Consider the following 27,623-nt stretch of genomic DNA (forward strand, 5'->3'; position numbering starts at 1 on the left):
ATGTATACACACACACACTATACAGTTTGTACACACCTCTCATTCAAGGCTTTTTCTTTATTTTTTAAACTATTATCTACATTGTAATATAATAGTGAAGACATCAAAACTATGAAATAACACATACGGAATCATGAAGTAACCAAAAAAGTGTTAAATCAAAATATATTTTATATTTGAGATTCTCCAAAGTAGCCACCCTTTGCCTTGATGACAGCTTTGCACACTCTTGGCATTCTCTCAACCAGCTCCATGAGGTAGTCACCTGGAATGCATTTCAATTAACAGGTGTGACTTGTTATAAGATCATTTGTGGATCTTCTTTCCTTCTTAATGCCTTTGAGCCAATCAGTTGTGTTGTGACATGGTAGGGGTGAGATACAGAAGATAGCCCTATTTGGTAAAATACCAAGTCCATATTGTGGCAAGAACAGCTCAAAAAAGCAAAGAGAAACGGCATGAAGGTCAGTCAATCCGGAAATTTCAAGAACTTTGAAAGTGCAGTTGCAAGACCGATCAAGCGCTATGATGAAACTGGCTTTCATGAAGAACGCCACAGGAAAGGAAGACCCAGAATTACCTCTGCTGCAGAGGATAAGTTAATTCGAGTTAAAAGCCTCAGAAATTACAACCCAAATAAATGCTTCAGAGTTCAAGTAACAGACACATCTAAACATCAATGTGTGAATCAGGCATTCATAGTTGAATTGCTGCAAAGGAACTACTACTAAAGGACACCAATAATAAGAAGAGACTTGCTTGGGCCAAAAAACACAAGCAATGGACATTAGACTGGTCTGACGAGTCCAATTTTGAGATTTTTGGTTCCAACCGCTGTGTCTTTGTGAGACACAGAGTAGGTGAACGGATGATCTCTGCATGTGTGGTTCCCACCGTTAAACATGGAGGAGAAGGTGTGATGGTGTGGGTGTGCTTTTCTGGTGACACCGTCAGTGATTTATTTAGAATTCAAGGCACACTTCACCAGCACGGCTACCACAGCATTCTGCAGCAATACGCCACCCCATCTGGTTTGCGCTGAGTTGGACTATCATTTGTTTTTCAACAGGACAATAACCCAACACACCTACAGGCTGTGTAAGGGCTATTTGACCAAGAAGGAGAGTGGTGGAGTGCTGCATCAGATGACCTGGCCTTCACAATCACCTGACCTCACCCCAATTGAGATGGTTGGGGATGAGTTAGACCACAATGTGAAGGAAAAGCAGCCAACAAGTGATCAGCATATGTGGGAACTCCTTCAAGACAGTTGGAAAAGTATTCCTCATGAAGCTGGTTGAGAGAATGCCCAGAATGTGCAAAGCTGTCATCGAGGCAAAGGGTGGCTACTGTTTAACACCTTTTTGGTTACTACATAATTCCATGCGTTATTTCATAGTTTTGAAGTCTTCACTATTTTTCTACACTGTAGAAAATAGTAAAAAAAATAAAGAAAAACCCTGAAATGAGTAGGTGTGTCCCACTGGTACTAATATATATATACACACAATATCATTCAAAAGTTTGGTGTCACTTAGAAATGTCCTTGTTTTTTAAAGAAAAGCAAAGTGTTTGTCCATTAAAATAACATAAAATTTATCAGAAATACAGTGTAGACATTGTTAATGTTGCAAATGACTTGTTGCTGGAAACGGCTGATTTTTATGGAATATGTACATAGGTGTACAGAGGCCAATTATCAGCAACCATCACTCCTGTGTTCCGATGGCACGTTGTGTTAGCTAATCAAAGTTTATAATTTTAAAAGGCTAATTGCTCATTAGAAAACCCTTTTGCAATTATGTTAGCACAGCTGAAAACGGTTGTGCTCATTAAAGAAGCAATAAAACTGGCCTTCTATATACTAGTTGAGTATCTGGAGCATCAGCATTTGTGGGTTCGATTATAGCCTCAAAATGGCCAGAAACAAAGAACTTTCTTCTGAAACTCATCAGTCTGTTCTTGTTCTGAGAAATGAAGGCTATTCCATGCGAGAAATTGCCAAGAAACTGAAGATCTCGTATAACGCTGTGTACTACTCACAGAACTGCACAAACTGGCCCTAACCAGAATAGAAAGAGGAGTTGGAGGCCCTGGTGCACAACTGAGCAAGAGGACAAGTACATTAGATTGCCTCAAGTCCTCAACTGGCAACTGACATTAAATAGTACCCGCAAAACACCAGTCTCAACGTCAACAGTGAAGGGGCGACTCCGGGATGCTTGCCTTTTATGCAGAGTTCCTCTGTCCCCTGTCTGTTCTTTTGCCTATCTTAAGCTTTTCTTTTTATTGACCAGTCTGAGATGTGGCTTTTTCTTTGCAACTCTGCCTAGAAGGGTAGCATCCCATTTGTGCTCTGTTGTTATCACCCATCCTGTATCCCTAACGCTAGAGACCATGACACCCTATCTAAAACCAAAACACTGGTGGGATTCTACAGATTCTAAATGGATTGAGCCACTCCCCTCCACCGGGTCTCAAGACTCACCTGTCCCCCCACAAGCTGCAGTAGGGCTGTGTTTACCGGCAGCTGCTCGATGTCGGTGGCGATGGCTGTCTGGTCGAAGGGGCAGGCCTTGCGGTGGAGCTTGTTCAGGCACATCTTGCAGACGGTGTGGCCACAGCCCAGCGAGATGGGCCGCCGCACCGTCTCCTCGAACGTCTGCGTGCAGATGGGACACAGCAGGAACTCCGTCCATTGTGGGGCTTGCACAGGCATCACTGGACAGTTTTTTTTACAAAGAAAAAAATATGGAAGATTCCACTGGAATCAAGACTTTTCTTCCGAACGTAATTGTTCTTCAAACGTTGTCACACATCGTGGATGCGCATCATGTCACGTGACAAATCCTGAAAGAGAGAAGGAATACAATCATAGTGGGTTAATAGCCTGTGGATAATATTGACACACTGACTCATGCACAATGACATTAGCTGAGCCAATTACCTTGATACATCAGGGGTGTATTCACTAGGAAGCAAACAGAAACAAACTGGGAGGGACCCACCTGAATTTGTCCAATAGAAACTCTAACTGTTTGAACTTTGGACTAATGATTACTCCCCAGATGCCCCAAACCAACATTGTTTACATTTATGGCTGGCAACAAATGACATACCTACAGGCCACATAATAAAAACATCCCAAGTTACAGGAGCTGATAGTGGATCTAATTTATCTTCTTGGCACAGGTCAAGCAAGCAATGTTACATTTAGCTACAACAATAAAATAACCTTAGATAAAAACCCTTGGCCAGTCAGTATTATGTTCGTTAGCTAGCCAATTAGTTAACTGACAGTAACGTTGACCTATTATAAACACAGGTTTTTTTTTAAATATTATTAAAATAATACCAGACACAATATGATAGCTAACTTAAAAATGTACGTCTATAGTAAATAAGATATGCTGGTTAGCTGCACCAGGCGAATGAGTTCAACGCCATTACAAATTCAAAACGGTTAGCTAAAAAGACAATCCACCGGCAAGCTGAATAACGTTAGTTCACATGATCACCATCCAGTGTCGGCTTTAACCAACTATCTGATTACATCTGTTCTAGATGGTTCAATAATTTTCAGAGAGCCAGGAAATTCCGTCTTCAGATAAATAATAAATGGCTGGCAACCCATGGCCAAATAACCGAACAAAACAACGACTGGCGTTGTTAGCCTATGGCCTGCCTGGCAAGTAGTAGACAAAGAGGAGGCGTAGCTAGTTACTACTGTTTGTGCTTGAGGTAACTTAACGTTAGCTAGATCATTCTGCGCAGCATAGCTAGCTAACAGTTTTAGCTAACAAGTTGATCAGGCAGGATATAACTACATCAATATATATTGGTTTTTATTTAAATAACAATTAGCTAGTTAAACACACAACGTTACATTATCATCACATAACGGCTAGTTACCTGGCAAGTAGCTACACATTTGGCGTTAAATTCGAGCGTCAATTAACGTTACTTTAGCTGGCTAACGTTAGACAACTGGCTAAGTTACTAGGTAAACAACGTTAGCGATGGGACGTTATGTTAGCAGTTAGCTAGTTAGGGTTAGATGGTTTCATGACTGACATGGAAACAACAAATGCATCAAACTTACGAATGTACTTAAAGCTAGTTAATTATATAACTAGCTAGTTAGCTACATTAGTTACAAGCACAACAAATGACTAGCTGCAAGGGAATCGTTCAAGCTAACCAACCAGAATTGCATGTGGCAACATCTAATATTATGTATCTAACTAGCTATTTAGTTTAGGTATTTAGCTCGTTTTTTAGACGTCTACTTAACATCAATTATTTAACTAGCTAACGTTAGCTACTAATGGTGTGGCAATCAAATCGCTAAACCAGGTTGCAGAATGTAGGCAAATCAATTGCAGCTAACGTACTGCTACGTACTTAGCGAACCGTCTGGGACGCTAATGCTAGCTGGCATTAGTACGCTAGGCTGGCTCAGAAACTAGGCGTCCAAAATAAATATCTAGTTAATTAAATATGCCTTTGTTAACTGTTCATAACATTTTTCGATTACATGCACAAGTTACTCACTCATTCCAAAACACTTGGAAGATTTATCTGTCTTTAGGAAAATATTGCGTTATTAAATCGGTAGCCATGTCGACTGTGCAGCTTGGCTGCTGCCGAAGTTTGAGACCAGTTCGAGGGTGTTAACTGGGGTGCATTACTCTGATTCTGTTGCAAAACGTTTTGTCCGTTGCAAACGGAAACCATTTTCTCCTAAACGTTTTGCAACAATAACGAGAGTTTCAATTGGACACATTCAGGTAGGTCCCTCACCGTTTGCTCTGTTTGGTTCCTAGAGGACACGGTAAAAGGTTTCCGTTGCACAACGTTTTTGCAACGGTTAGCTAACTTTGGAGTTGAGCAAGGAGCGAGTGCACCCCCTGTTGGTTAGAGAATGCCAGTGCACAGTAAAAAAAAAAGGTAGAGCAGCATTGTCACATCCAGTTGTGACATCTGCTGGATATGGCACGTTGCCCCATATCTCCATCACCAAAACATTTTTAAACAATCTCAGGGACCTGTCAGTTCTTTCATCCAAAGCTCCGTTCATTTTAGGGTGGTAGCTGGTAGGCTACATCTCCCCAGCTTCTCCCCTTAGCCAAACAGTGACAGGCTCAAGCTTGAAATTAGGCATTTTGCCTTTAATTACATTACATTTTGTTCGCAAGCTTTGGGTAGCTCACAAAAAAAATGTGATGATAATATCATGTTGGGCGAGGTTCCACCAAAGATGCTCCTGCGCAGATTTGTATTGTAACTGAGCGCACAGACTCCGCGGTGTGTGTGCGGTGGGTAGCCTGCTATTGCATCCACTTACGCAACGGACAGCTTCAGTCAGCCAGGGTGAAATGAAAACACGCATTTTGTATTTCCATGTTTGTCTAATCCGTCTGATTTCTGAAGGGATTAACGGACCAATCATGAATATTGAGAGACCGCCTGTTCGCTCACTGGGAGCAGATCACCGTCCGCTCGTGGACTCACTCCGTCTGAAGCTGGGCTGGCTGCCGTCAAACCATAACAGTACAGAATAAAACGGAGAACAACAACACAGGAGAAAGTTACTTTACTTTTTATGACAAATGTTTCCGACAGCTAGTCAGTCGGGTCAGAGGATGCGCTCAAGCTAGCCGATAAAAACTCCACTCTATGGTGAAGGAAGTTTCTGATACTGGATTTTAGTCCACTAAACTCAAGCTTGTGCCACATAGAGCAGGTTTAGCTGTGGGTCGTTGTGCCTGGTCAATTTAAATCGGCACGGAAGGTGAGTTTCTTCAACTGTGGTGAATTGCATCTAAATAAGATATCACCAAGATCTTTCCAGGTAAATGATTGACCTTGTCATGATGTTTTTTTGTCCTGTCATTGATACCATGTATTTTCTGTCACTTTTAAATGAATTTGTGATAGTGCGTTATTATCCTGTTTGGTTCAATTGAAATGTCAGGGGAATTTTTCAAAGTCAAAAGGGTAATTCATCCATGTGTGATGATAGCCTATTACTAAGTTGCGTGCTTAGTAATAGATAATTATTGTTCTTTTACTTAGTTTTATTAACACGTAAAAGAACTGGACAAATCCAGTGCCTAATCATTCTGCAACTGATTATAAAGAAAACGATTTCGGGTAGGCCTATTAGAATACATTTACATGTAGCCAAATCCCTATTTTATTTTCTTTAACCTCTTCATCAAATGTCTTTGATGACAACAACACTTTTATATTGTCAGTACATGCCAGCCACACACAGGCTTCTCATGTACTGATGGCCTATTTCCATTCCAAAGGATTATCCTACGCAGTAATCATTGGATAAAGAGTACAAAGTGAATTGAATCCACTACTTTAGGTATCCTAGGCCTAGTGAGACTATTTTACCAGAGGCAACAAACAATGATCCCTTTTCCTCATTAGGTTCCAATCAGACTTTTCCTCTTTGCCTTGCCAGCCAATGGAGGAGGAAGAGGTCCATATCACACAAACATTGGCTCCTGCCAGCTCTCTGCCTCGGTCAAGAGTCTCTGATGACTGGGGCCTCATCCTGAGTCTTGTCCCCAAGCCCAGCACACTCTCTCCCTCCTCTCCCTCGCTTTCCCCTCCACCCCTCCCTCCTCCAGGCTCTGCCGTCTATTCCCTGCAGTCCAAGGTGAATAATCTCTCCCAGAGAACCGGAGGAAAAGAGAGAAAGAGGGAGAGGGTGAGGGAGGACAATATGGCCTCAGAGCTCCAGGTAGAGGGACCTGTCTCATTCCAGGCCCTGCCCAAGCAGAAGGGCCGCAGCAGGGGGGAGGTGCCACCGCCTGTGCCCTTCCGGCACTTTGACCAGAGGAGGAGGTCCAGCAGTAGTGAAGACGAGGTAGAGGAAGAGGTGGTGGCCAGGGTACAGCTCCACACCGACCCGACTGAACCACAGAATGAGAAGGAGAGCTGGGGTGCCATGGGGAAGGGGGCGGAGAAGGGGGAGAGGGGAGGCCCCGCTGGGAGTGTGCCGGGGCAGCCTCGCGGTTTGGGGGAGGGGGCCAGCTTGGAGAGCTTGGAGAACATCCAGTCAGACAGCACCAGCGCAACCAAGGAGGACCCCCCTCCTTCTTCAAAGCCCGCTCCTGCATCCTCCTCCACCTCTTCTAACTCCTCTCACAGACACTGGGCACCTCCTAAAGGATTTTGGAGGGTAGCACGCCCAGAGACTCTGGTTCTGAATAGGGTGAGCACTCAGTCTACTGTGGGCACTCAGACTACAATGCCCATACTCTCGTCTTTTGTACGTTTGAAGGATGAACCCCCTGCGAATGCCACCCTCTCAGGGCCCCAGAGTAAGTCAAGACTGGCTTCTGTGGATTCTGTAGACGAGGACAGGGACGAGAGTGAAGGGTGTTGGAACATGCTGCGTTCGGACAGCCTGGACTGCTACCTGGAGAGGTGTGATAAGAAAGAAGCGAAGGAGCCTATGGATCCCGTGGGGGGGCTGTGGAGGGCGGAGAGCTGGGAAAGTGTGTGCTCGCAGGAAGGGACGCTTTCGCTGGGGGATACAGTGGAGGCCAACCAGAGAGCAAGAGGGCGGTCAGTGAACAGACGAAGGAACACCAAGAGAGGAGAGGAGAAAGGCGGCGTGGACATCCCATACCTCTGTGTTGACCAGATAGACAAGAGAGATGGTATGAAGTTCCAGTTTAGAAAATACATCTTGGTACACCTTGTTGTAAAACAGTCCGGGTACTTCAAGAGGTAAATTCAATTAAAAAAAAATCATATTTACCATGGCTGCATTTACATAGGCAGACCAACATTTTTTTCCAGTAATTGGTCTTTTGACAAATCATATCAGATCTTTTCACATCAGAATGTTTTTCAGATCTGATCTTGTTGGTCAAAAGACCAATTAGTGAGAAAAAAAATCAGAATTGGGCTGCCTGTGTAAATGCAGCCAAAGTATCCCATTCTGGGCCTCTCATGGTTTAAGAACATGATAGAACATGTGCTGTGGGACAAAGTGTCCATCAAGAGTATGGGAGGTAAACAAATCACTCTTTGGAACACAAATAATTTGGTTGGGGAGGAGGGCTTAGTTGCACGTTTTACATGCACCTCCTTTTCAATGAAATAACAATTGTTTTGTAAGCAAACCAGGCGTAATTGATTAGTTCAATCCAGGAATTATAAAGCATATCAATGTGTGCTTACAACTGTGATCATGTGTCAGATGAATTACTGTAAATTGACCTTGAGATACAGATACAGAGCTATGCATTCTATTTCTGTCAGCACCTCCCACCATCAGGAGCACTTAGAGGAACAGATGTGCTGGTGTTGTGTAGCTATTTTTTAGCGCTGTGTGTGTGTGTGTGTGTGTGTGTGTGTGTGTGTGTTATGCTTTGGCTAGTTCAACCTATTCTATTCAATTTGACTGAAATTAAATTACAAATTTGACAGCTCAATGTGCTTTTTTGAATTGAATAAAAGCTTCTAAATTGCTTTCGACACCTCATGCGCTTTGACATTGAATAGTGGTGGGAAGCAGTGTAGCAGCAGTAGCCTATCAGAATGGTTGGAGGCATGGCATATTGGGGGCGAGACTTTCAGTTTGTTCTTTTTGCCCACCCATGAGAGTGAATGTCATTCCAGTTAATGTGGTCTATAGTATTTGTTATTCAAACTAAAATGTGTATTTGTCTACATTTGTAGTGATGTATGCATAAGTACATCTGATACTAAAGAGACAGATAAGGTTACTATGCTAAGGTAGACAATGCTTGATTGAGGCTACTAAATATGGGTGCCTTGTGAAAAGAATATGTTTGGAAACATTATTTAAAGTTATTGAACCAACTTAATTTCTTGATTTACAAGAAATTGATTTTGATTGCTTCTAATCAAGTTTTTATTGTCACATGCTTCGTACACAACACGTGTAGACTAACAGTGAAATGCTTACAGGCCCTTCCCAACAATGTAGAATACTATAAAAAATATAATAAAAATGTAATTTAAAGTAACACGAAGAATAAATACACAATGAGCAATGATAGCTTGGCTATATACATGGATACCAGGACTGAGTTGATGTGCAGGGGTAGGAGGAAATGGAGGTAGATATGTACATATAGGTAGGGGTAAAGTGACTAGGCAACAGGATAGATAATGGACAGTAGCAGCAGTGTGTATGTGTTGGAGTGTCGTTGTGAGTATGTGTGTGTGTGTGTCGAGTCAAAAAGAGTTAGTGCAAAAAGGGTACCGTTTGCTGTGCAGTAGCAGAGAGAACAGTCTATGACTTGGGTGGCTGGAGTCTGACAATTATTTGACAATTCATCCTCTGACACTGCCTGGTATATACGTCCTGGATGGCAGGGAGTTCGACCCCAGCGATGTACTGGGCCGTTCGCACTACCCGCACTGCCTTACGGTCAGATGCCGAGCAGTTGCCATACCAGGTGGTGATGATATTGTTCAGGATGCTCTCGATAGTGCAACTGTAGAACCTTTTGAGGATCTGGGGACCAATGTCAAATCTTTTCATTCTCAGGAGGGGAAAAAGGTTTTGTCGTGCCCTCTTCACGACGGTCTTGGTGTGTTTGGACCATGATAGTTCGTTGGTGATGTGGACACAGAGGAACTTGAAACTCTCGACCTGTTCCACTACAGCCCCGTCCATGTTAATGGGGACCTGTTTGGCCCGCCTTTTTGTGTAGTCCATGATCAGCTCCTTTGTCTTTCTCACATTGAGGTTTAATGTTGCTTGTCTTGCTCACATGCATGGTTCAGTGTTGCTTGCCCTCGAAGCGAGCTTAGAAGGCATTTAGCTTGTCTGGTAGGCTTGTTTCAATGGGCAGATCTCGGCTGGGTTTCCCTTTGTAATACGTGATAGTTTTAAAAGCCATGTCACATCTGAAGAGCGTCAGACCTGTGTAATAGGATTCGATCTTAGTCCTGTATTAACTCTTTGCCTGTTTGATGGTTGTAACCCAATTACCTTTGGGTAATTCCAAATTAAAAAGTGAACTTGGAACAAGGTGAAAACATGGGTTGAATTTACATTAAATATGAGTTTGTATTTGTTATTTATTAGGTTTAACCAAAGGGGAAAAGTAAGTTAAGTGTTGGAATAAATAGGTTGCAACTTGAAATATATGTTAGGTAATAATCAAATAAAACAGTTGGCATTGAATCATATATTTGGTTTCAACAAATGTAGTATTTTTCAATTGAGAAAGCCTAACTCATTTACTTGTAACCAGTTGAAGTAAAACAAATAGGTTGATCCACAGTATTTTTTGTTTTACAGTGCAGTGCACTGAGTGCAAGGCATGATCAGATGATAATGTTTTAATACCTCTCTGTTCCTGCCGTTATGGCGTTTATGTAAGGCCCATGAATCTGACAGGCATTAGGAGGATCAGAGATGAACTTGGGGACAGTCCATGGGTTTGATGTGGGGCTTATGGAAACCTTTATGGTTGAGTAAAGCCCTTTATGGTTGAGTAAAGCCCTTTATGGTTGAGTAAAGCCCTTGGCAGTTTGTACCTGCATACACGCTTTAACAATATTTATTTGCATTACAGATGCGTGAGGGTCCATGTGCATTGCATGGAACTAGGTTTGGAAAGCTTTATTTTAATGGGTAAAGGTCTGTTTTCAGTGTCTCCAGATGCATCTGCCTCCTGGAACAATGAGTGGGATTTAACCATTCCACAACAGGAGCTGCTTGAACTTCCCGGGTAAGGAATATCACACTATTGTCTGTCTACATAGAAAAGTGGTAAGTGTCTGAGGTGAGGAACCATCTTTTTTAGGGATAGTTTTTGCCCCCTAAATATTCTTTGAATGTAAAGCAGTCAACTATCCTGTCCAATTTGTTTTGCAGATTGAAACATAAGCTATGTAAAGATGCTAATATAGCATATAACATCAGATCACACCTCTCCCATGAAACTGGAAGTAGAGGTTAGGTAGCCTAGTGGTTGGCGAGGCGGGCCATCAACCAGAGGGTTGCCATTTCAAATCTGGCATCCGGCTCCTTACTGGAAAAATCTGTCAGGAAGTGAGCTGGCAACAAATCAAATCCTAGATGCCATTGCCTGCCATTGTGCCCTTGAACAAGGCACTTAACCCCCTACAACAACAGCTCCCCGGGCGTCCAGTGTGAAAGCCCCCCGCACCTATCCAAAACCTGTATATGTACAGTTGAAGTCGGAAGTTTACATACACCTTAGCGTAATACATTTAAACTCAGTTTTTCACAATTCCTGACATTTAATCCTAGTAAAAATTCCCTGTCGCTTTTTCAGTTCTGCCCACAAATCTTCTATGGGATTGAGGTCAGTCCTTTGTGATGGCCACTCCAATACCTTGACTTTGTTGTCCTTAAGCCATTTTTGCCACAACTTTGGAAGTATGCTTGGGGTCATTGTACATTGGGAAGACCAATTTGTGACCAAGCTTTAACTGACTGACTGATGTCTTGAGATGTTTATTCAATATATCCACATAATTTTCCTGCCTCATGATACCATCTATTTTATGAAGTGCACCAGTCCCTCCTGCAGCAAAGCACCCCCACAACATGATGCTGCCACCCCCGTGCTTCATGGTTGGGATGGTGTGCTTCATGGTTGGGATGGTGTTCTTCGGCTTGCAAGCCTCCCCCTTTTTCCTCCAAACATAATGATGGTCATTATGGCCAAACAGTTATTTTTTGTTTCATCAGACCAGAGGACATTTCTCCAAAAACTACCATCTTTGTCCCCATGTGCAGTTGCAAACTGTAGTCTAGCTTTTTATGGTGGATTTGGAGAAGTGGCTTCTTCCTTGCTGAGCGGCCTTTCAGGTTATGTCAATATAGGACTCGTTTTACTGTGGATAGAGATATTTTTGTACCTGTTTCCTCCAGCATCTTTACAAGGTCCTTTGCTGTTGTTCTGGGATTGATTTGCACTTTTTGCACCAAAGTACGTTCATCTCTAGGAGACAGAATGTTTCTCCTTCCTGAGCCGTGTGACGGCTGTGTGGTCCCATGGTGTTTATACTGGCCAGGCACGACTCCAAAACCATCATTAAGTTTGCAGACGACACAACAGTGGTAGGCCTGATCACCGACAACGATGAGACAGGGAGGAGGTCAGAGACCTGGCCGGGTGGTGCCAGATTAACAACCTATCCCTCAACGTAGCCAAGACTAAGGAGATTATTGTGGACTACCGGAAAAGGAGTACCGAGCACGCCCCCATTCTCATCGACAGGGCTGTAGTGGAGCAGGTTGAGAGCTTCAAGTTCCTTGGTGTCCACATCAACAACAAACTAGAATGGTCCAAACACACCAATACAGTCGTGAAGAGGGCACGACAAAGCCTTTTCCCCCTCAAGAAACAAAAAAAGATTTGGCATGGGTCCTCAGATCCTCAAAAGGTTCTACAGCTGCAACATCGAGTGCATCACTGCCTGGTACGGCAATTGCTCGGCCTCTGACCGCAAGGCACTACAGAGGGTAGTGTGTACGGTCCAGTACATCACTGGGGCCAAGCTTCCTGCCATCCAGGACCTCTACACCAGACGGTGTCAGAGGAAGGCCCTAAAAATGGTCAAATACCCCAGCCACCCCAGTCATAGACTGTCCTCTCTACTACTGCATGGCAAGCGGTACAGGAGTGCCAAGTCTAGGACAAAAAGGCTTCTCAACAGTTTTTTTTACCCCAAAGCCATAAGACTCCTGAACAGGTAATCAAATGGCTACCCAGACTATTTGCATTGTGAGCCCCCCCCCCCCTCAACTCCCCTTTTTTACGCTGCTGCTACTCTCTATTTATCATATATGCATAGTCACTATAACTATACACTCATGTACATACTACCTCAATTGGGCTGACCAACCACTGCTCCCGCACATTGGCTAACTGGGCTATCTGCATTGTGTCGCACCCACCATCCGCCAACCCCTCTTTTACGCTCCTGCTACTCTCTGTTCATCATATATGCATAGTCACTTTAACCATATCTACATGTACATACTACCTCAATCAGCCTGACTAATTGGTGTCTGTATGTAGCCTCGCTACTTTTATAGCCTCGCTAATGTATATAGACCTGTCTATTTTACTGTTGTTTTTATTTCTTTACCTACCTACCTATTGTTCAACCAAATACCTTTTTTGCACTATTGGTTAGTGCCTGTAAGTAAGCATTTCACTGTAAGATCTACACCTGTTGTATTCGGCGCACGTGACAAATAAACTTTGATTTGATTTGAGACTTGTGGAGGTCATCAATTTTTTTCTGAGGTCTTGGCTGATTTCTTTTGATTTTCCCAAGATGTCAGGCAAAGATGCACTGCGTTAGAAGGTAGGCCTTGAAATACATCCGCAGGTACACCTCCAATTTACTCAAATTATGTCAATTAGCCTATCAGAAGCTTCTAATGCCATGACATCATTTTCTGGAATTTTCCAAGTTGTTTAAAGACACAGTCAATTTAGTGTGACCCACTGGAATTGTGATACAGTGAATTATGTTAAATAATCTGTCTGTAAACAATTGTTCGAAAAATGTGTTCTATCAGGCACAAAGTAGATGTCCTAACCGACTTACCAAAACTATAGTTTGTTCACAAAAAAATTTGGTTGAAAACAAGTTTTAATGACTCCAACCTAAGTGTATGTAAACTTCTGACTTCAACTGTAAATATGTTTGTCTTTTGGAGGAGTTGGGTTAAAAGTGGAAGTCAAATTTCAATTGGACCTTGTGTGCAATTGACCAATAAAGTGAAGTTCTTTATAAATAATAAATACGACCGTTACAAAACTAAGCTGGATGCGTACACAAAATCTTCCTCCATTCTCCGTACATACAGGAATGGATGAGTGTGTTGTCGACAGGGATCATCCACAGGCATATCATACTCTTTTGGCTACTAAAGCACATAGAACATAGGATCAACTGGAAGACAGGGGATGAAGTACATTACGGAGGCTAAACTCGCCACCACGCCCCAGTCCAATCGGCTATTACATAAGAAGGCTTAGCGTAGAAGACTGACATTCAGAGCTCCATTCTCTTTAACTCGATCCGTAGGGCATATAATGTTCTCTGGATATGTAACTGTGCAGGATCAGCTCGGTACAAATTAAGGCACCAGATGTGTGGTAGCTTCGCAAACCACCTGATCTTGCAAGTTTACATGGATATTCGCTACAAGGGAAATAGCGCAGGGGCAATTGGTCTGGTAATTATGAGGCTAGATGTGTGGTGCAGGGAAATGATTCAAGACAAAATAGATTTCAATTTTTTTCAGGGCTACACAAAATGTGGACTTTGACCTTATCTGTAGACCTGAAAAATTATTAGGAACCTCGTTAATCACATCAGCGATATGCTAAGAGACGTTTAATTCAGCAAGCCATGGATAGTACAGCAATATTGGACTACTGTCTGGTTGCCCCCAACCTCAACCCACCCATCTTTTTCCCCCCTCCAGTCATTTCAATCGTTTGGGTTCGGATCCCACTGCTACCACCAATTGTATACGGCCAGGATTTAGGAAAGGGTAGGACAACTTCTTTCTTCAATGGTGAAGGATCAATATCATAGAGGTAGATAGAGGGTGCACTTGACCCAAAGCCTGCTTTAGCATGGGCAGCACCCAGCAAGGGCAGCACCATTGAGGGCTTTCACCATTTGAAGTAGTCAACTGGGTGGGGCTTGCTATGGGTTAACAAAGAATCACAGAATTCCATCTAGGTCAGCAGCTTTATGCCTGTTCAGACAATACACACTCCACCACAGTAGGTGGTGGTATGCACCTTTTTAGTTTATTTATGAACTGCTAATACACTCATAGATGTATAAGAATAACACATTGAGTATTTTAAAATGGAGATGGACAGCACCATTGGGGGCTGTCACAGAAGACGCACCTTACAAAGTTAAAAGGTGTGCTATTTTTCCATATCTACAATAAATAAACAAACATGTAACCACTTCAATCGCTAGCTCAAAGACCACCCTGATCCCAAATCCTCCCAACAAACGATCCCGCAGGGTGATTACGTCCTCTCCTGTCGAGAATTGGTACGACATTTCTATCACCTTCCCTATTTCTATGTCTCCCTCTCCAATTCACCCTCTGTCTCTGTGTGATTGACAGCTCAAACTTCAACACTGAGGAACTTCCTCTGAGCCCCAGACATGAGCAGGCCATGCTCCTGCTGGAGAGGGCTCGGTTAAAAGCCCGCTTCAATCACGCCAAAGGGGAACGCCCTCAAACCCGCCGCTCCCATTCTGCCCAGAGATACAACCCGTAAGTCAGCTGTATCTGCAACTCTGTTGATCTCTATCCCCCCTATTAGTCTGACTACCTGATCGTCTGTCTGTCTGTCTGTCTGTCTGTCTGTCTGTCTGTCTGTCTGATCATCTGTCTGTACATTAATCTGTCTGTCTGTCTGTCTGTCTGTCTGTCTGTCTGTCTGTCTGTCTGTCTGTTTGTCTGTCTGTCTGTCTTTATATTCCATTCTGTATAAGTGTGTCCACCCCTTCCTACATCTCTCTCTCCTTTCAGTTCTTAATTTCTCTCTCTGTCTTTTTCTTTCTGTGTGATTGAAAAAGCTGACATTATGTAACTTCCAATGACTGATCGTTTCAGAATCATAACTCTGGTTTCTGATTGGATGTTCCACAAAGATGCAGGGAGTGTTATATAGTATGACTTATGTAACCATGTTGATGACACACACCATGATGTTTCAGTTTCTGTAAAGGGTATTTTGTTCCAGAAATCCCCTCTTATATCAGTGGGATGCATTCACAGCAAAGGGTATTAGGAATACTGGCACTCATGAGAGAACACACACACTCAAACACACACACTCAAACACACACATACACGGATTACTCATGTGCTTTCATGCATTTGTGTCAGCAGAAGTACTTGTATTTGTGACTATGAAAATATGTACAGGCTGTGAGTAAGAATATGAAGTTATTATTATTATTTTATACAGTGTTTAGTGTGTTTCCCTGTTCTATCCAGCAAGAGGCAGCAGTCTGGGATTGATTCAGCACTGGTCCAAAAGGCTGTGGCTGTTAAACCCAAGGAAGAGCTGACAGCCCCTCCCTCATCAGGTCCACTCCTGGTCCCACAAAGCAGAGACCTCTCCCCTGGGGGGCACAATCGTCGGTATGGTAACTCACCCACAAGGGTGCGGTTTGAGGATGAATCAGAGAAGGAGGCAGAGTCTCGCTACCTGGATCGGGTGAGGGAGCGTGGGCGGGCCACGGGACAGAAATCCAAGGGCACTCTGGAAAAGAAGGCGGAGTCTAGCATAAGCATTACAGGCCTTACTCCAGGACTGGAGGATGTTGGTTTCACGAACGCTGCATCTACCCAGGTAACAGAGGTAGTGGTGGTGTTGAGGAAATGTGAGGCTTGTGGATCCATTCTTAGGGATCCTCCAGTGCCCGAACCAGAGACTCAGTCCGGCAATGCGGAGGAGAATCAAGGCAGGAAGGTCTCTCGCTATGGCCCCCCAGCCCAATCAGACGGGATCCCCCAACCAGATCAGCCCAGCAGCATCCACCCCAAAGCGGCTGGGGTCACCTTCGGTGAGGTCCTGATTCTGGGAGAGGATAAAGAGGGCGGGGCCGGGGGTGGAGTGGGGGAGAGGTCCTCCGGTTTTGGGAAGTTGAGGAGGCGCAGCAGGAAGGGAGAGAGCCGGCTGAAACGGGTCGGCTCGGGACATGGCCCCTATGGTGCCTCGTGGGCCCACCGTCGAAACTCCAACCCCAGAAACAGGGTCAACGTGTGCAGGCGAGCCGTCACCTTTGCTCTAGGCAGTCCTGTAGCTCTGGACCGCCCTCTGGTGGGAGCCTCCGGAAACAGCAACCCCAAGGATAGTGACGCCCCCACCCCGCCACTGCCCATTAAGTCAGCTCTGAAGTCAGGCTGCAAGAGCAGGGCGAGTGGGCAGCGTGTGGTAAAGCTCCTGCCCTCGGTTCAGTATCACCTCATCAACCTGGATGAGGGGGCAGGGGGAAGCCCACAGCATGACCTCATCACCACAGAGCATCATGGGGAGGGTCCTATCTCTGCCCCCTCAGGGTCTCCCCCTAACGCCGCCTTAGTCCCCTGCATCCGACCATCGTCCCTCAGGTACTCCCCTGCAAGGATCACCCCTGACCTCCCCCCTGCGGAACTCTGGGAAACTGCTGCAGATGGAGCTGGTGAGTAGATAGAATGTATTGTGTTGGAAGGAACTGTAGACTTGATGTGATGTGCTCACTGAATGCTTCTTTCAGTTACACACATAAAATGTCTTCCAGGTCTGGCGCTGAGCGGAGACGTGTGTCGAGATCTGCTGGTGACTCTTCCAGAGTGCCGCCCTGCGCTGCGCTGCTTGGGCGTGTCCCGAGCAGAGGACCTGAGGGCAGAGTTATTGAGAGCGGAGCACCTGAAGGCAGAGGCTCAGTGGGAGGATGGCCAAGAGGGGGCTCGGTCAGTATGGATCCCACCACTAACACCACATTCAAGTCAGACCCATATACAGTGGGGAGAACAAGTATTTGATACACTGCCGATTTTGCAGGTTTTCCTACTTACAAAGCATGTAGAGGTCTGTAATTTTTATCATAGGTACACTTCAACTGTGAGAGACGGAATCTAAAAAAAAATCACATTGTATGATTTTTAAGTAATTAATTAGCATTTTATTGCATGACATAAGTATTTGATCACCTACCAACCAGTAAGAATTCCGGCTCTCACAGACCTGTTAGTTTTTCTTTCAGAAGCCCTCCTGTTCTCCGCTCATTACCTGTATTAACTGCACCTGTTTGAACTCGTTACCTGTATAAAAGACACCTGTCCACACACTCAATCAAACAGACTCCAACCTCTCCACAATGGCCAAGACCAGAGAGCTGAGTAAGGACATCAGGGCTAGAATTGTAGACCTGCACAAGGCTGGGATGGGCTACAGGACAATATGCAAGTAGCTTGGTGAGAAGGCAACAACTGTTGGCGCAATTATTAGAAAATGGAAGAAGTTCAAGATGACGGTCAATCACCCTCGGTCTGGGGCTCCATGCAAGATCTCACCACGTGGGGCATCAATGATCATGAGGAAGGTGAAGGATCAGCCCAGAACTACACGGCAGGACCTGGTCAATGACCTGAAGAGAGCTGGGACCACAGTCTCAAAGAAAACCATTAGTAACACACTACACCGTCATGGATTAAAATCCTGCAACGCACCCAAGGTCCCCCTGCTCAAGCCAGTGCATGTCCAGGCCCGTCTGATCCAGATGAGAAATGGGAGAAGGTCATGTGGTCTGATGAGACAAAAATAGAGCTTTTTGTTCTAAACTCCACTCGCCGTGTTTGGAGGAAGAAGAAGGATAAGTACAACCCCAAGAACACCATCCCAACCGTGAAGCATGGAGGTGGAAACATCCATTCTTTGAGGATGCTTTTCTGCAAAGGGGACAGGACGACTGCACCGTATTGAGGTGAGGATGGATGGGGCCATGTATCGCAAGATCTTTGCCAACAACCTCCTTCCTTCAGTAAGAGCATTGTAGATGGGTCGTGGCTGGGTCTTCCAGCATGACAACGACCCGAAACACACAGCCAGGGCAAGTAAGGAGTGGCTCCGTAAGAAGCATCTCAAGGTCCTGTAGTGACCTAGCCAGTCTCCAGACCTGAACCCAATGGAAAATCTTTGGAGGGAGCTGAACGTCCGTATTGCCCAGCGACAGCCCCGAAACCTGAAGGATCTGAAGAAGGTCTGTATGGAGGAGTGGGCCAAAATCCCTGCTGCAGTGTGTGCAAACCTGGTCAAGTACTACAGGAAACGTATGATCTCTGTAATTGCAAACAAAGGTTTCTGTACCAAATATCAAGTTCTGCTTTTCTGATGTATCAAATACTTATGTCATGCAATAAAATGCAAATGAATTACTAAAAAATCATACAATGTTATTTTCTTGATTTTTGTTTTAGATTCCGTCTCACAGTTGAAGTGTACCTATGATAAAAATTACAGACCTCTACATGCTTTGTAAGTGGGAAAAGCTGCAAAATCGGCAGTGTATCAAATACTTGTTCTCCCCACTGTATATGTTTAATGTGGCTCTGGTTCCTTTAAATGGTGTCTGATTCTTAATCTGACAGGGAGGCAAGACTGCCTCCTCCTGGTACTGAAGCATACTGTAACTTCAAGCTCCACAGTTTGTTCTGTCAGAGGGAGCTTCAAGAACTCTCTGATGGGTGGATAAGTGCAACACTGTTAGCTACTCTGTGATAGATTGCATTAGTACATTTGGCACCATACAGTTTCTCTGTAATATATCTTGCAAGAATTGAACTGTGCGTTGTAATCCCTAAGTGACAGATTCAATCGAACATAAATCACTGTTCACGCTTACAGCCTGCTTTTTTTTTTTTACATACAACTGACATGTTTTGCTCTGTCTGTATGTGTTGGTGACTTGTGTAGGAGGTCTATGGCAGAGCGAGACGGCAGACCCAAGCTATCTCTGCGACGGTTCTTCTCCTCCATCGGGCTGCACAGTGTGGGCAGGCTGGTGAAGGGAGGGCGCTCCAGCAGCATGGAACAGCTCAGCATCTCAGCGCCGCGGGCCAGCTCCACCTCACCCAGCCCCACCCACAGCCCTCACACCAACACCCGCCTGCAGAGGACCCCCTCACTACAGGCCCTGCACACAGTAAGCACCAGCTATTCAGTTCAGCTCAGTTGAGTTATATTCAATCTAGTTAATTTCAGTTCAGTTACATTTATTTATGTTCAGTTCAATTCAGTTCTGTTAAATGTTTCCACTAACTTATTTGTCAAGGAACAGAAATGCATATGCCACTTTACTTTTACACTATTCTTTAACATTTTCATATTGAGATGCAATTTTCTTGGCTAACATTCAAAATACAAGAGACTCTGGCCGTGCCTGAAATCTGTCTTGCCTACTACTACTGCATAATGTCTACTAATCTAACTACATACAAATTAGAACGCGTACTGTTTAGTAAAAACGAATGCAGTAAGCAATGAATATCAGCGTCTTACTGGGAATGCATCCTTTATTGCACAATTGCACAGTCGTTCATTTTGGTACAGAGCCTCACCTTCTCTGATTATCAGCTGTTGTCAGACACACGTGGGTCTTGAAAGACGATTCTCTTCCTCAACCGTGTGCAGCAAATTCTACTAGATGAAAATCCAAAATGAGTATGACATCCTGGCATTTAAAGCATATTGAATTTTCTAGTTTTGAAACTCACAAAATTCTTACTGTTTAGAAAGGAAAGTTAGGTATTCAGACACCACCTCTGTCTGTGAATGTCAGGATTCAGGAGACAACATCACCTGCACGGATGATGACCCCTGTTGCAATGTCCCTAATAAATACAAATGTCCTTCTCTGTCACCAGGTGTCCCCACTGGCCCAGCTTCGGAAAGCCTCCTCTGTGCAGAGTCTGGAGAGGAGAGTGGAGCGTTCTACCATTCTGGGAGAGGTGTCTGTGCCTAACAGCCTGGCACCCAGGTACTGCGTGTGTGCGTTTGTGTGTGCGTTTGTGCGTGCGTTTGTGCGTGCGTGCGTGCGTGCGTGCGTGCGTGCACACAGAGAGAGAAGGGAAAAATAGATTTCTCATTGTGTCTAGGCTCTAAATCAACCAGCACTGCCAATAGTACTCTGTACTTTCCGATTGTTCAAGCAGTAATTTTTTTTTGTCATGGAACAGAAATGTCATTCCAATCAACAAATTTCAGGATACAATAAGGAACATAAATACCGAGAATAATGTAATCCTTATTGACACAACACTACAAATCCAGGCATCTTTCCAAAAGCTCTTGAAGTGATGTCATCTAGACCATATTTACACTAAGCAATGTTTGACTTGGCAAAATGCCTTACGTATATAAAAACAATATAGCTACATTATTGTAAGATCCCATTATCAATAGGAAACTGACAAACTGCCACTCATTTCTCATGAAGGTAAATTACCCCCACTACATTTCACTGAAAAGTCTCTATATACTATCTCTACAGGATGATCCAGAGAGCCCTGAGCGTGGAAGATGTGTTAGCCCCTCGGGTGGTGCGTCCCATGGGTCCAATGGGTAGGGTCGTCCAGGCCTTCCCTGATGGGACCCTCTGGTTGGAGCTCACCAGACCCCCTAACGGCCCTTTTGGGTTCGTCATCTCACGAGGCAAAGGTCGACCGGTCACAGGTATATTAAAGCACTATTACTGTATAACTGGGTTCCATTAGTTGTAGCCTACATTTTAGTGTTGTGGATGTGAGGGTGTACAGTGCATTTGGAAGTATTCAGACCCCTTCACTTTTTCCACATTTTGTTACATTACAACCTTATTCTAAAATGAATTACATACATACTACAATGTTCCTTATCAATCTACACACAATACCACATTTTTGTAAATGTATTAAAAAATGAATAACAGAAATACCTCATTTACATAAGTATTCAGACCCTTTGCTATGAGACTTAAAATTGAGTTCAGGTGCATCCTGTTTCCATCGATCATCCTCGAGATGTTTCTATAACTTGATTGGAGTTCACCTGTGGTTAATTCAATTGATTGGACATGATTTGGAAAGGCACACACCTTTCTAATGTAATGTCCCACAGTTGACAGTGCATGTCAGAGCAAAAACCAAGGAAATGTATGTAGAGCTCCAAGACAGAATTGTGTCGAGGCACAGATCTGGGGAAGGGTACCAAAAAACGTCTGCAGCATTGAAGGTCCCCAAGAACACAGAGGCCTCCATCATTTTTAAATGGAAGAAGTTTGGAACCAACAAGACTCTTCCTAGAGCTGGCCGCCCGGCCAAACTGAGCAATCGGTGGAGAAGGGCCTTTGTCAGGGAAGTGACCAAGAACCCAATGGTCACTCCAGAGCTCCAGAGTTACTCTGTGGAGATGGGAGAAACTTCCAGAAGGACAACCATCTCTGCAGAACTCTACTCTCAGGCCTTTATGGTAGAGTGGCCAGATGGAAGCCACTCCTCAGTAAAAGGCACATGACAGCCCACTTGCAGTTTGCCAAAAGGCACCTTAAAGGACTCTCAGGCCATGAGAAACAAGATTTTCTGGTCTGATGAAACCAAGATTGAACTCTTTGGCCTTAAATGCCAAGCATCACATCTGAAGGAAACCTGGCACCATCCCTACGGTGAACCATGCTGGGGGCAGCATCATGCTGTGGGAATGTTTTTCAGTGGCAGGGACTGAGAGACTAGTCAGGATTGAGGGAAAGATGACCGGCGCAAAGTACTGAGAGGTCCTTGATAAAAACCTGCACCAGAGCGCTCAGGACCTCAGTCTGGGGCGACGGTTCACCTTCCAACAGGACAACGATCCTAGCACACAGCCAAGACAATGCAGAAGTGGCTTCAGGACAAGTGTCTGAATGCCAGAGCCTGGACTTTAATCCGATCTAACATCTCTGGAGAGACCTGAAAATAGCTGTGCCGCGATGCTCCCTGTCCAACCTGAGGTTGGCGTATTGCTGCAGAATGCTGTGGTAGCCATGCTGGTTAAGTGTGCCTTGAATTCTAAATAAATCACTGACAGTGTCACCAGCAAAGCACCCCCACACCATCACACCTTCTCCTCCATGTTTCATGGTGGGAACCACACATACGGAGATCATCCATTCACCTACTCTGCGTCTCACAAAGACACGGCGATTGGAACCAAAAATCTCAAATTTGGACTCATCAGACCAAAGGACAGATTTCTAATGTCCATTGCTCATGTTTTTTGGCCCAAGAAAGTATCTTCTTCATATTGGTGTCCTTTGGTAGTGGTTTCTTTGCAGCATTTCGACCTTGAATGCCTGATTCACACAGTCTCCTCTGAACAGTTGATGTTGAGATGTGTCTGTTACTTGAACTCTGTGAAGCATTTATTTGAGCTGCAATTTCTGAGGCTGGTAACTCTAATGAACTTATCCTCTGCAGCAGAGGTAACTCTGGGTCTTCTTTTCCTGTGGCGATCCTCATGAGAGACAGTTCCAGGTGACTACCTCATGAAGCTGGTTGAGACAATGCCAAGCGTGTGCAAAGCAGTCATCAAGGCAAAGGTTGGCTACTTTGAAGAATCTCAAATATAAAATATATTTTGATTTGTTTAACACTTTTTAGGTTACTACATGATTGAGTCCATATGTGTTATTTCATAGTTTTAATGTCTTTACTATTAATTCTACAATGTAGAAAATAGTTCAAATAAAGAAACTCTTGAGTGTGTAGGTGTGTCCAAACTTTTGACTGGTACTGTATATTAATTAGCAAAAATTTCTAAAAACCTGTTTTTGCTTTGTCATTATGGGGCAATGTGTGTAGATTGATGAGGGGAAAAAACGATTTGATCCATTTTACTATAAGGCTGTAACATAACAATGTGTGGAAAAAGTCAATGGGTCTGAATACTTTCCGAATGCACTGTATATTCATTAAACACCTAATGGCAGGGATTTTAGGTGGGTGTTTTAGAGGGCATTTTACCCGAGTGTGTAATGACATACTATTTAAGGATTTTAAATTGACATATTCTTAGTGTTTGCACCATTACCTATTGTGCCCTCCCTCCCCATCTCTCTCTCGGCCCTTCCCCCACACCTCTCTCTTGTCTCAGGTGTGTACGTGGAGCAGGTAGGGGACGGTACTGAGGAGGGCCTGTACTCTGGGCTCCTGGGTGTTGGGGATGAGATTCTGGAGGTGAATGGGGAGACAGTGGCTGGACTGACCCTGGATCTGGTGACACGCCTCATGACCCGTGACAGCACTGCCTCTATCCGTGTCCTGCCACACCGTCGGAACCATCGCTGAGCAATGGAATATTCCATTATCCATTTAAATGAAAAAACACACTGGATACTGCGTCCTGATAATGTCATGACCAAAACTTGAGAATGGAAATAGGCATAAAGAGATATTTTTAACTCAGGGAGAACAAAAGGAAGGACATAATACATCTCCTTTTCTATTATTAGGCCTAATCTTTGAAGATTCAGGCAAATGTTTGTGAATCAAAACAGATAAAACAAAGTATAAAGAAAATGTTGCACTGAAGATGCAAGTGAGATGATCTACAATGCCTTCAGAAAGTATTCATACCTCTTGACTTATTCCACATGTTGTTGCTGCAGCCTACATTCCAAATGGATTATATTGATTTTATTTTCTCACCCATCTACACACAATACCCCATAATGACAAAGTGAAATCATGTTTTTAGAAAATGTTGCTAATTTATTGAAATGGAAATACAGAAATATCTTATTTACGTAAGTATTCACAGCCCTGAGTCAATATATGTTAGAATCACCTTTGGCATTGATTAGAGCTGTCTCTAAGAGCTTTGCACACCTGCATTGTACAATATTTGCACATTATTCTTTAAACAAATATTCAAGCTCTGTGAAGTTGGTTGCTTGACATTTTCAAGTTTTGTCATAGATTTTCAAGTAGATTTAAGTCAAAACTGTAACTAGGCCACCCAGGAACATTCACTGTTGCCTTGGTAAGCAACTTGGTAAGTGCATTGTTGGCCTTGTGGTTTAGGTTATTGTCCTGCTGAAAGGGGAATTTGTCTCCCAGTGTCTGTTGGAAAGCAGGTTTCCTCTAGGATTTTGCCTGAGCTTAGCTCTATTCCATTTATTTTTATTTAAAGAAAACTCCCTAGTCCTTGTCTATTTATTTTACCTTTATTTAACTAGGCAAGTCAGTTAAGAAAAAGTTCTTATTTTCAATGACGGCCTAGGAACAGTGGGTTAATGACAGATTTGTACCTAGTCAGCTCGGGGATTTGAACTTGCAACCTTCCGGTTACTAGTCCAACGCTCTAACCACTAGGCTACCCTGCCTATGACAAGCATACCCTTAACATGATGCAGCCACCACTATCCTAAAAATATAAAGTGATGTGTCGTATTGGATTTGCCCCAAACATAACACTTTGTATTCCGGACATAAAGTTAATTTCTTTGCAACATTTTGGGGTAGTTTTACATTAGTGCCTTAATGCAAAAATGATGCATGTTTTGGAATATGTTTATTCTGTACAGGCTTCCTTCTTTTCACTCTCAATTAGGTTAGTATTGTGGAGTAACTACAATGTTGTTTATCCATCCTCAGTTTTCTCCTATCACAGCCATTAAACTCTGTAACTGTTTTAAAGTCACCCTTGGCCTCATGTTGAAATCCCTGAGTGGTTTCATTCCTCTCCGGCATCTGAGTAAGAAAGGACGCCTGTATATTTGGAGTGGCTGGGTGTAGTGACTGGGTGTATTGACTGTGTGTATTGACACACCATCCAAAGTGTAATTAATAACTTCAACATGCTCAAAGGGATGTTCAATGTCTGCTTTTTTTTTTACCCATCTACCATTAGGTGCCCTTCTTTGCAAGGCATTTGAAAACCTACTTGGAATTTGTGGTTGAATTTGTGTTTGAAATGCATTGCTCGACTGAGGGACCTAACAGATAATTGTACGTGTGTGGCACAGAGATGAGGTAGTCATTCAACAATAATGTTAAATGCTATTGCACACAGGGTGAGTCCATGCTACTTATTATGTGACTTGTGCTGTTAATTAAGCACATTTTACCCCTGAGCTTATATAGGCTTGCCATAACAAAGGGATTGAATACTTATTGACTCAAGACATTTCAGCTTTACATTTTTTGAGAATTTGTAAAAATGTCTACAAACATAATTCCACTTTCACATTATGGGGTATTGTGTGTAGGCCAGTGACACCAAATCTCAATTTAACAAATTTTAAATTAAGGCTGTAACACAACAAAATGTGAAAAAGGGGTGTAATTTCTTTCTGGGGTGTGAATTCTTTCTGAAGGCACTGTAAATAAAGACTGTATAATGATTATTGTGCGTTTCACAATAAATAGCCTATTGTGTCAAAGGTGAAAATGACATCTGTTTATTATGAATTGCCAGTTGCCTTAACTTGCACTTACTCTATGCACATTAGGGCCTTATATTTGGTAATTTACCCCATTTCTGTGCAACCCACTAGTCTACCTTTTCCCACCACAAAGCCTACCTTGTCATAACATGAAGGAATCAAATTGCAAACTTTGTCGAAAAAGCTCATTCATAGTAGGTCTACTACCAATGTGGTAAAAATCGATTCTCAAAAGTTATTCAACATTTAGGTATTTTATGTTATTCTTATTTGTTTTGTGTGGCAGTGTCTCATTCTGCGATCACGTTATTGACTTGAATGAAATTCGTTGGGAAATAGGCTGTTTGTTTTTCTCTTTTTGCAGCAACAGCGTTCTCAGTCTGCTTCACCACTATGATGCTTGTGACCAGTGATCTAAAAGCACGTGATATTATTTCGGTCGTGACAGTCAACTTCACAAGTCGCTAAAACAGAGGAAGGAATTATCAGTGCAAGTGGCTCAGGTGTCTCCAGGTGTTCTGTTTAACTTTACCTGATTAGGTTCTCTCCGCAGTTTGAAACTTATAAAGGTTTCTGAATATTAAATGTCTCTCAACACGTCTTTGTAGAATACACATATATTATTGGCCAAGTGTTTTAACTTAGGCCTAGTTAAGCAATAAGCCTCTATCCACCTCTATTCTACGGAAGCCCTTAAGCCAGCGTTTTACAAACTCGGTCCTCGGGACCTCAAGGGGTGCATATTTTGTTTTTTGCCCGAACACTATACAGTATCGAAACTCTTCCACATTAGTATATGCTTGTGCTTCCTTGCCAAAGAGGCTATCGAAGAGGGGAGGGCTGTCTTTCGTTTGCCTACTAATGAATTGACACACTCCTCGACCACTTATCGGTTTCCTGGTATTGGAGGAGAGAGGACATAGGCCGAACTTTTGTCCAAACGAGAAACCCCTTATATGTCATCCAGTGACGGTGATGGCGCTTTACTGCTGATTTCTCCGTTCACTAATCCGAGGAATGGAGCTGATATGGGTTTATCTCTCTCACCCGTGTCTCCCCCGGGGGAGACCCGCTAAATTTGCCATGAATCCCAGGTCTGGCCACTCCATACATAGGCATAGTGTCATTGTTTTTATGTAGCCTATCAGAAGTCTTTTGATATTGGATCCATTTGTACATTCAAAAATGTAGCAAAGTATTGTTGTTTATTAACGAATATAATAGAGATTAGACCTAAATTCAACTGAAATGTATAATTATCATTATGATTATTAGGCTATAATTATTATATGGCTATTATTATCAGGCTTACTCTATAAATTATAGGGTTATTTTGCCTAATGTTGATATGCCCTTAAGCCGTATGCACGACAAAGATAAACATATTATACCTTAAATACATATTTGTTTGTTTTCCAGGGAAAAAAAATTGGATCAGAAACATGTAATCACCTCGATTAACCTTTAGCCTATTCCTCGCATCGTTGTAGTTACTGGAGTTGCATCCATATCTTTTTATGCTTTGCCCTCCACAAGCCTATATAGCCTACGACAGCCAAATAATAATGAATCATTTCATAAATAATGGGTTTAGGGTCTTATCGGGAACGAAGAGGCCGCTGCCGTGCGCTTAT

At 43.4% G+C, this 27,623-nt stretch overlaps 2 protein-coding genes across 2 annotated transcripts in view; one reads left to right on the top strand and one right to left on the bottom strand.

Moving 5' to 3' along the window:
- The window catches only part of LOC110508868 (roquin-1), a 28,180-nt gene extending 23,491 nt beyond the window's left edge, over positions 1-4,689 (bottom strand). The window contains exons 1-2 of the mRNA XM_021589737.2: positions 4,555-4,689; positions 2,489-2,850 (exon numbers count right to left, since the gene is read on the bottom strand). Coding sequence (XP_021445412.2) covers positions 2,489-2,719 — 231 coding nt within the window. The 5' untranslated portion in view covers positions 2,720-2,850; positions 4,555-4,689. The remainder of the gene's footprint in view (positions 1-2,488; positions 2,851-4,554) is intronic.
- si:ch211-13f8.1 lies at positions 4,667-24,354 on the top strand. The gene is made up of 9 exons (XM_021589738.2): positions 4,667-7,685; positions 10,664-10,742; positions 15,161-15,313; positions 16,043-17,232; positions 17,332-17,503; positions 19,506-19,734; positions 20,456-20,568; positions 21,082-21,263; positions 23,697-24,354. The coding sequence occupies exons 1-9, from the start codon at positions 6,482-6,484 to the stop codon at positions 23,888-23,890; spliced, it is 3,516 nt and encodes a 1,171-aa protein (XP_021445413.2). The 5' UTR covers positions 4,667-6,481; the 3' UTR covers positions 23,891-24,354.
- The last annotated feature ends 3,269 nt before the right edge of the window (positions 24,355-27,623 follow it).

Source organism: Oncorhynchus mykiss, chromosome 28 (assembly GCF_013265735.2).
Source record: "Oncorhynchus mykiss isolate Arlee chromosome 28, USDA_OmykA_1.1, whole genome shotgun sequence".
In the NCBI taxonomy this organism is placed as follows: Eukaryota; Metazoa; Chordata; class Actinopteri; order Salmoniformes; family Salmonidae; genus Oncorhynchus; species Oncorhynchus mykiss.

Excerpts from the sequence above, each read along its gene's own strand:
- si:ch211-13f8.1 (XM_021589738.2), top strand. The coding sequence starts at position 6,482 with ATGGAGGAGGAAGAGGTCCATATCACACAAACATTGGCTCCTGCCAGC. Across the intron at positions 17,233-17,331 it reads AACTGCTGCAGATGGAGCTG|GTCTGGCGCTGAGCGGAGAC; the intron begins GTGAGTAGATAG and ends AATGTCTTCCAG. Across the intron at positions 17,504-19,505 it reads GATGGCCAAGAGGGGGCTCG|GAGGTCTATGGCAGAGCGAG; the intron begins GTCAGTATGGAT and ends TGACTTGTGTAG.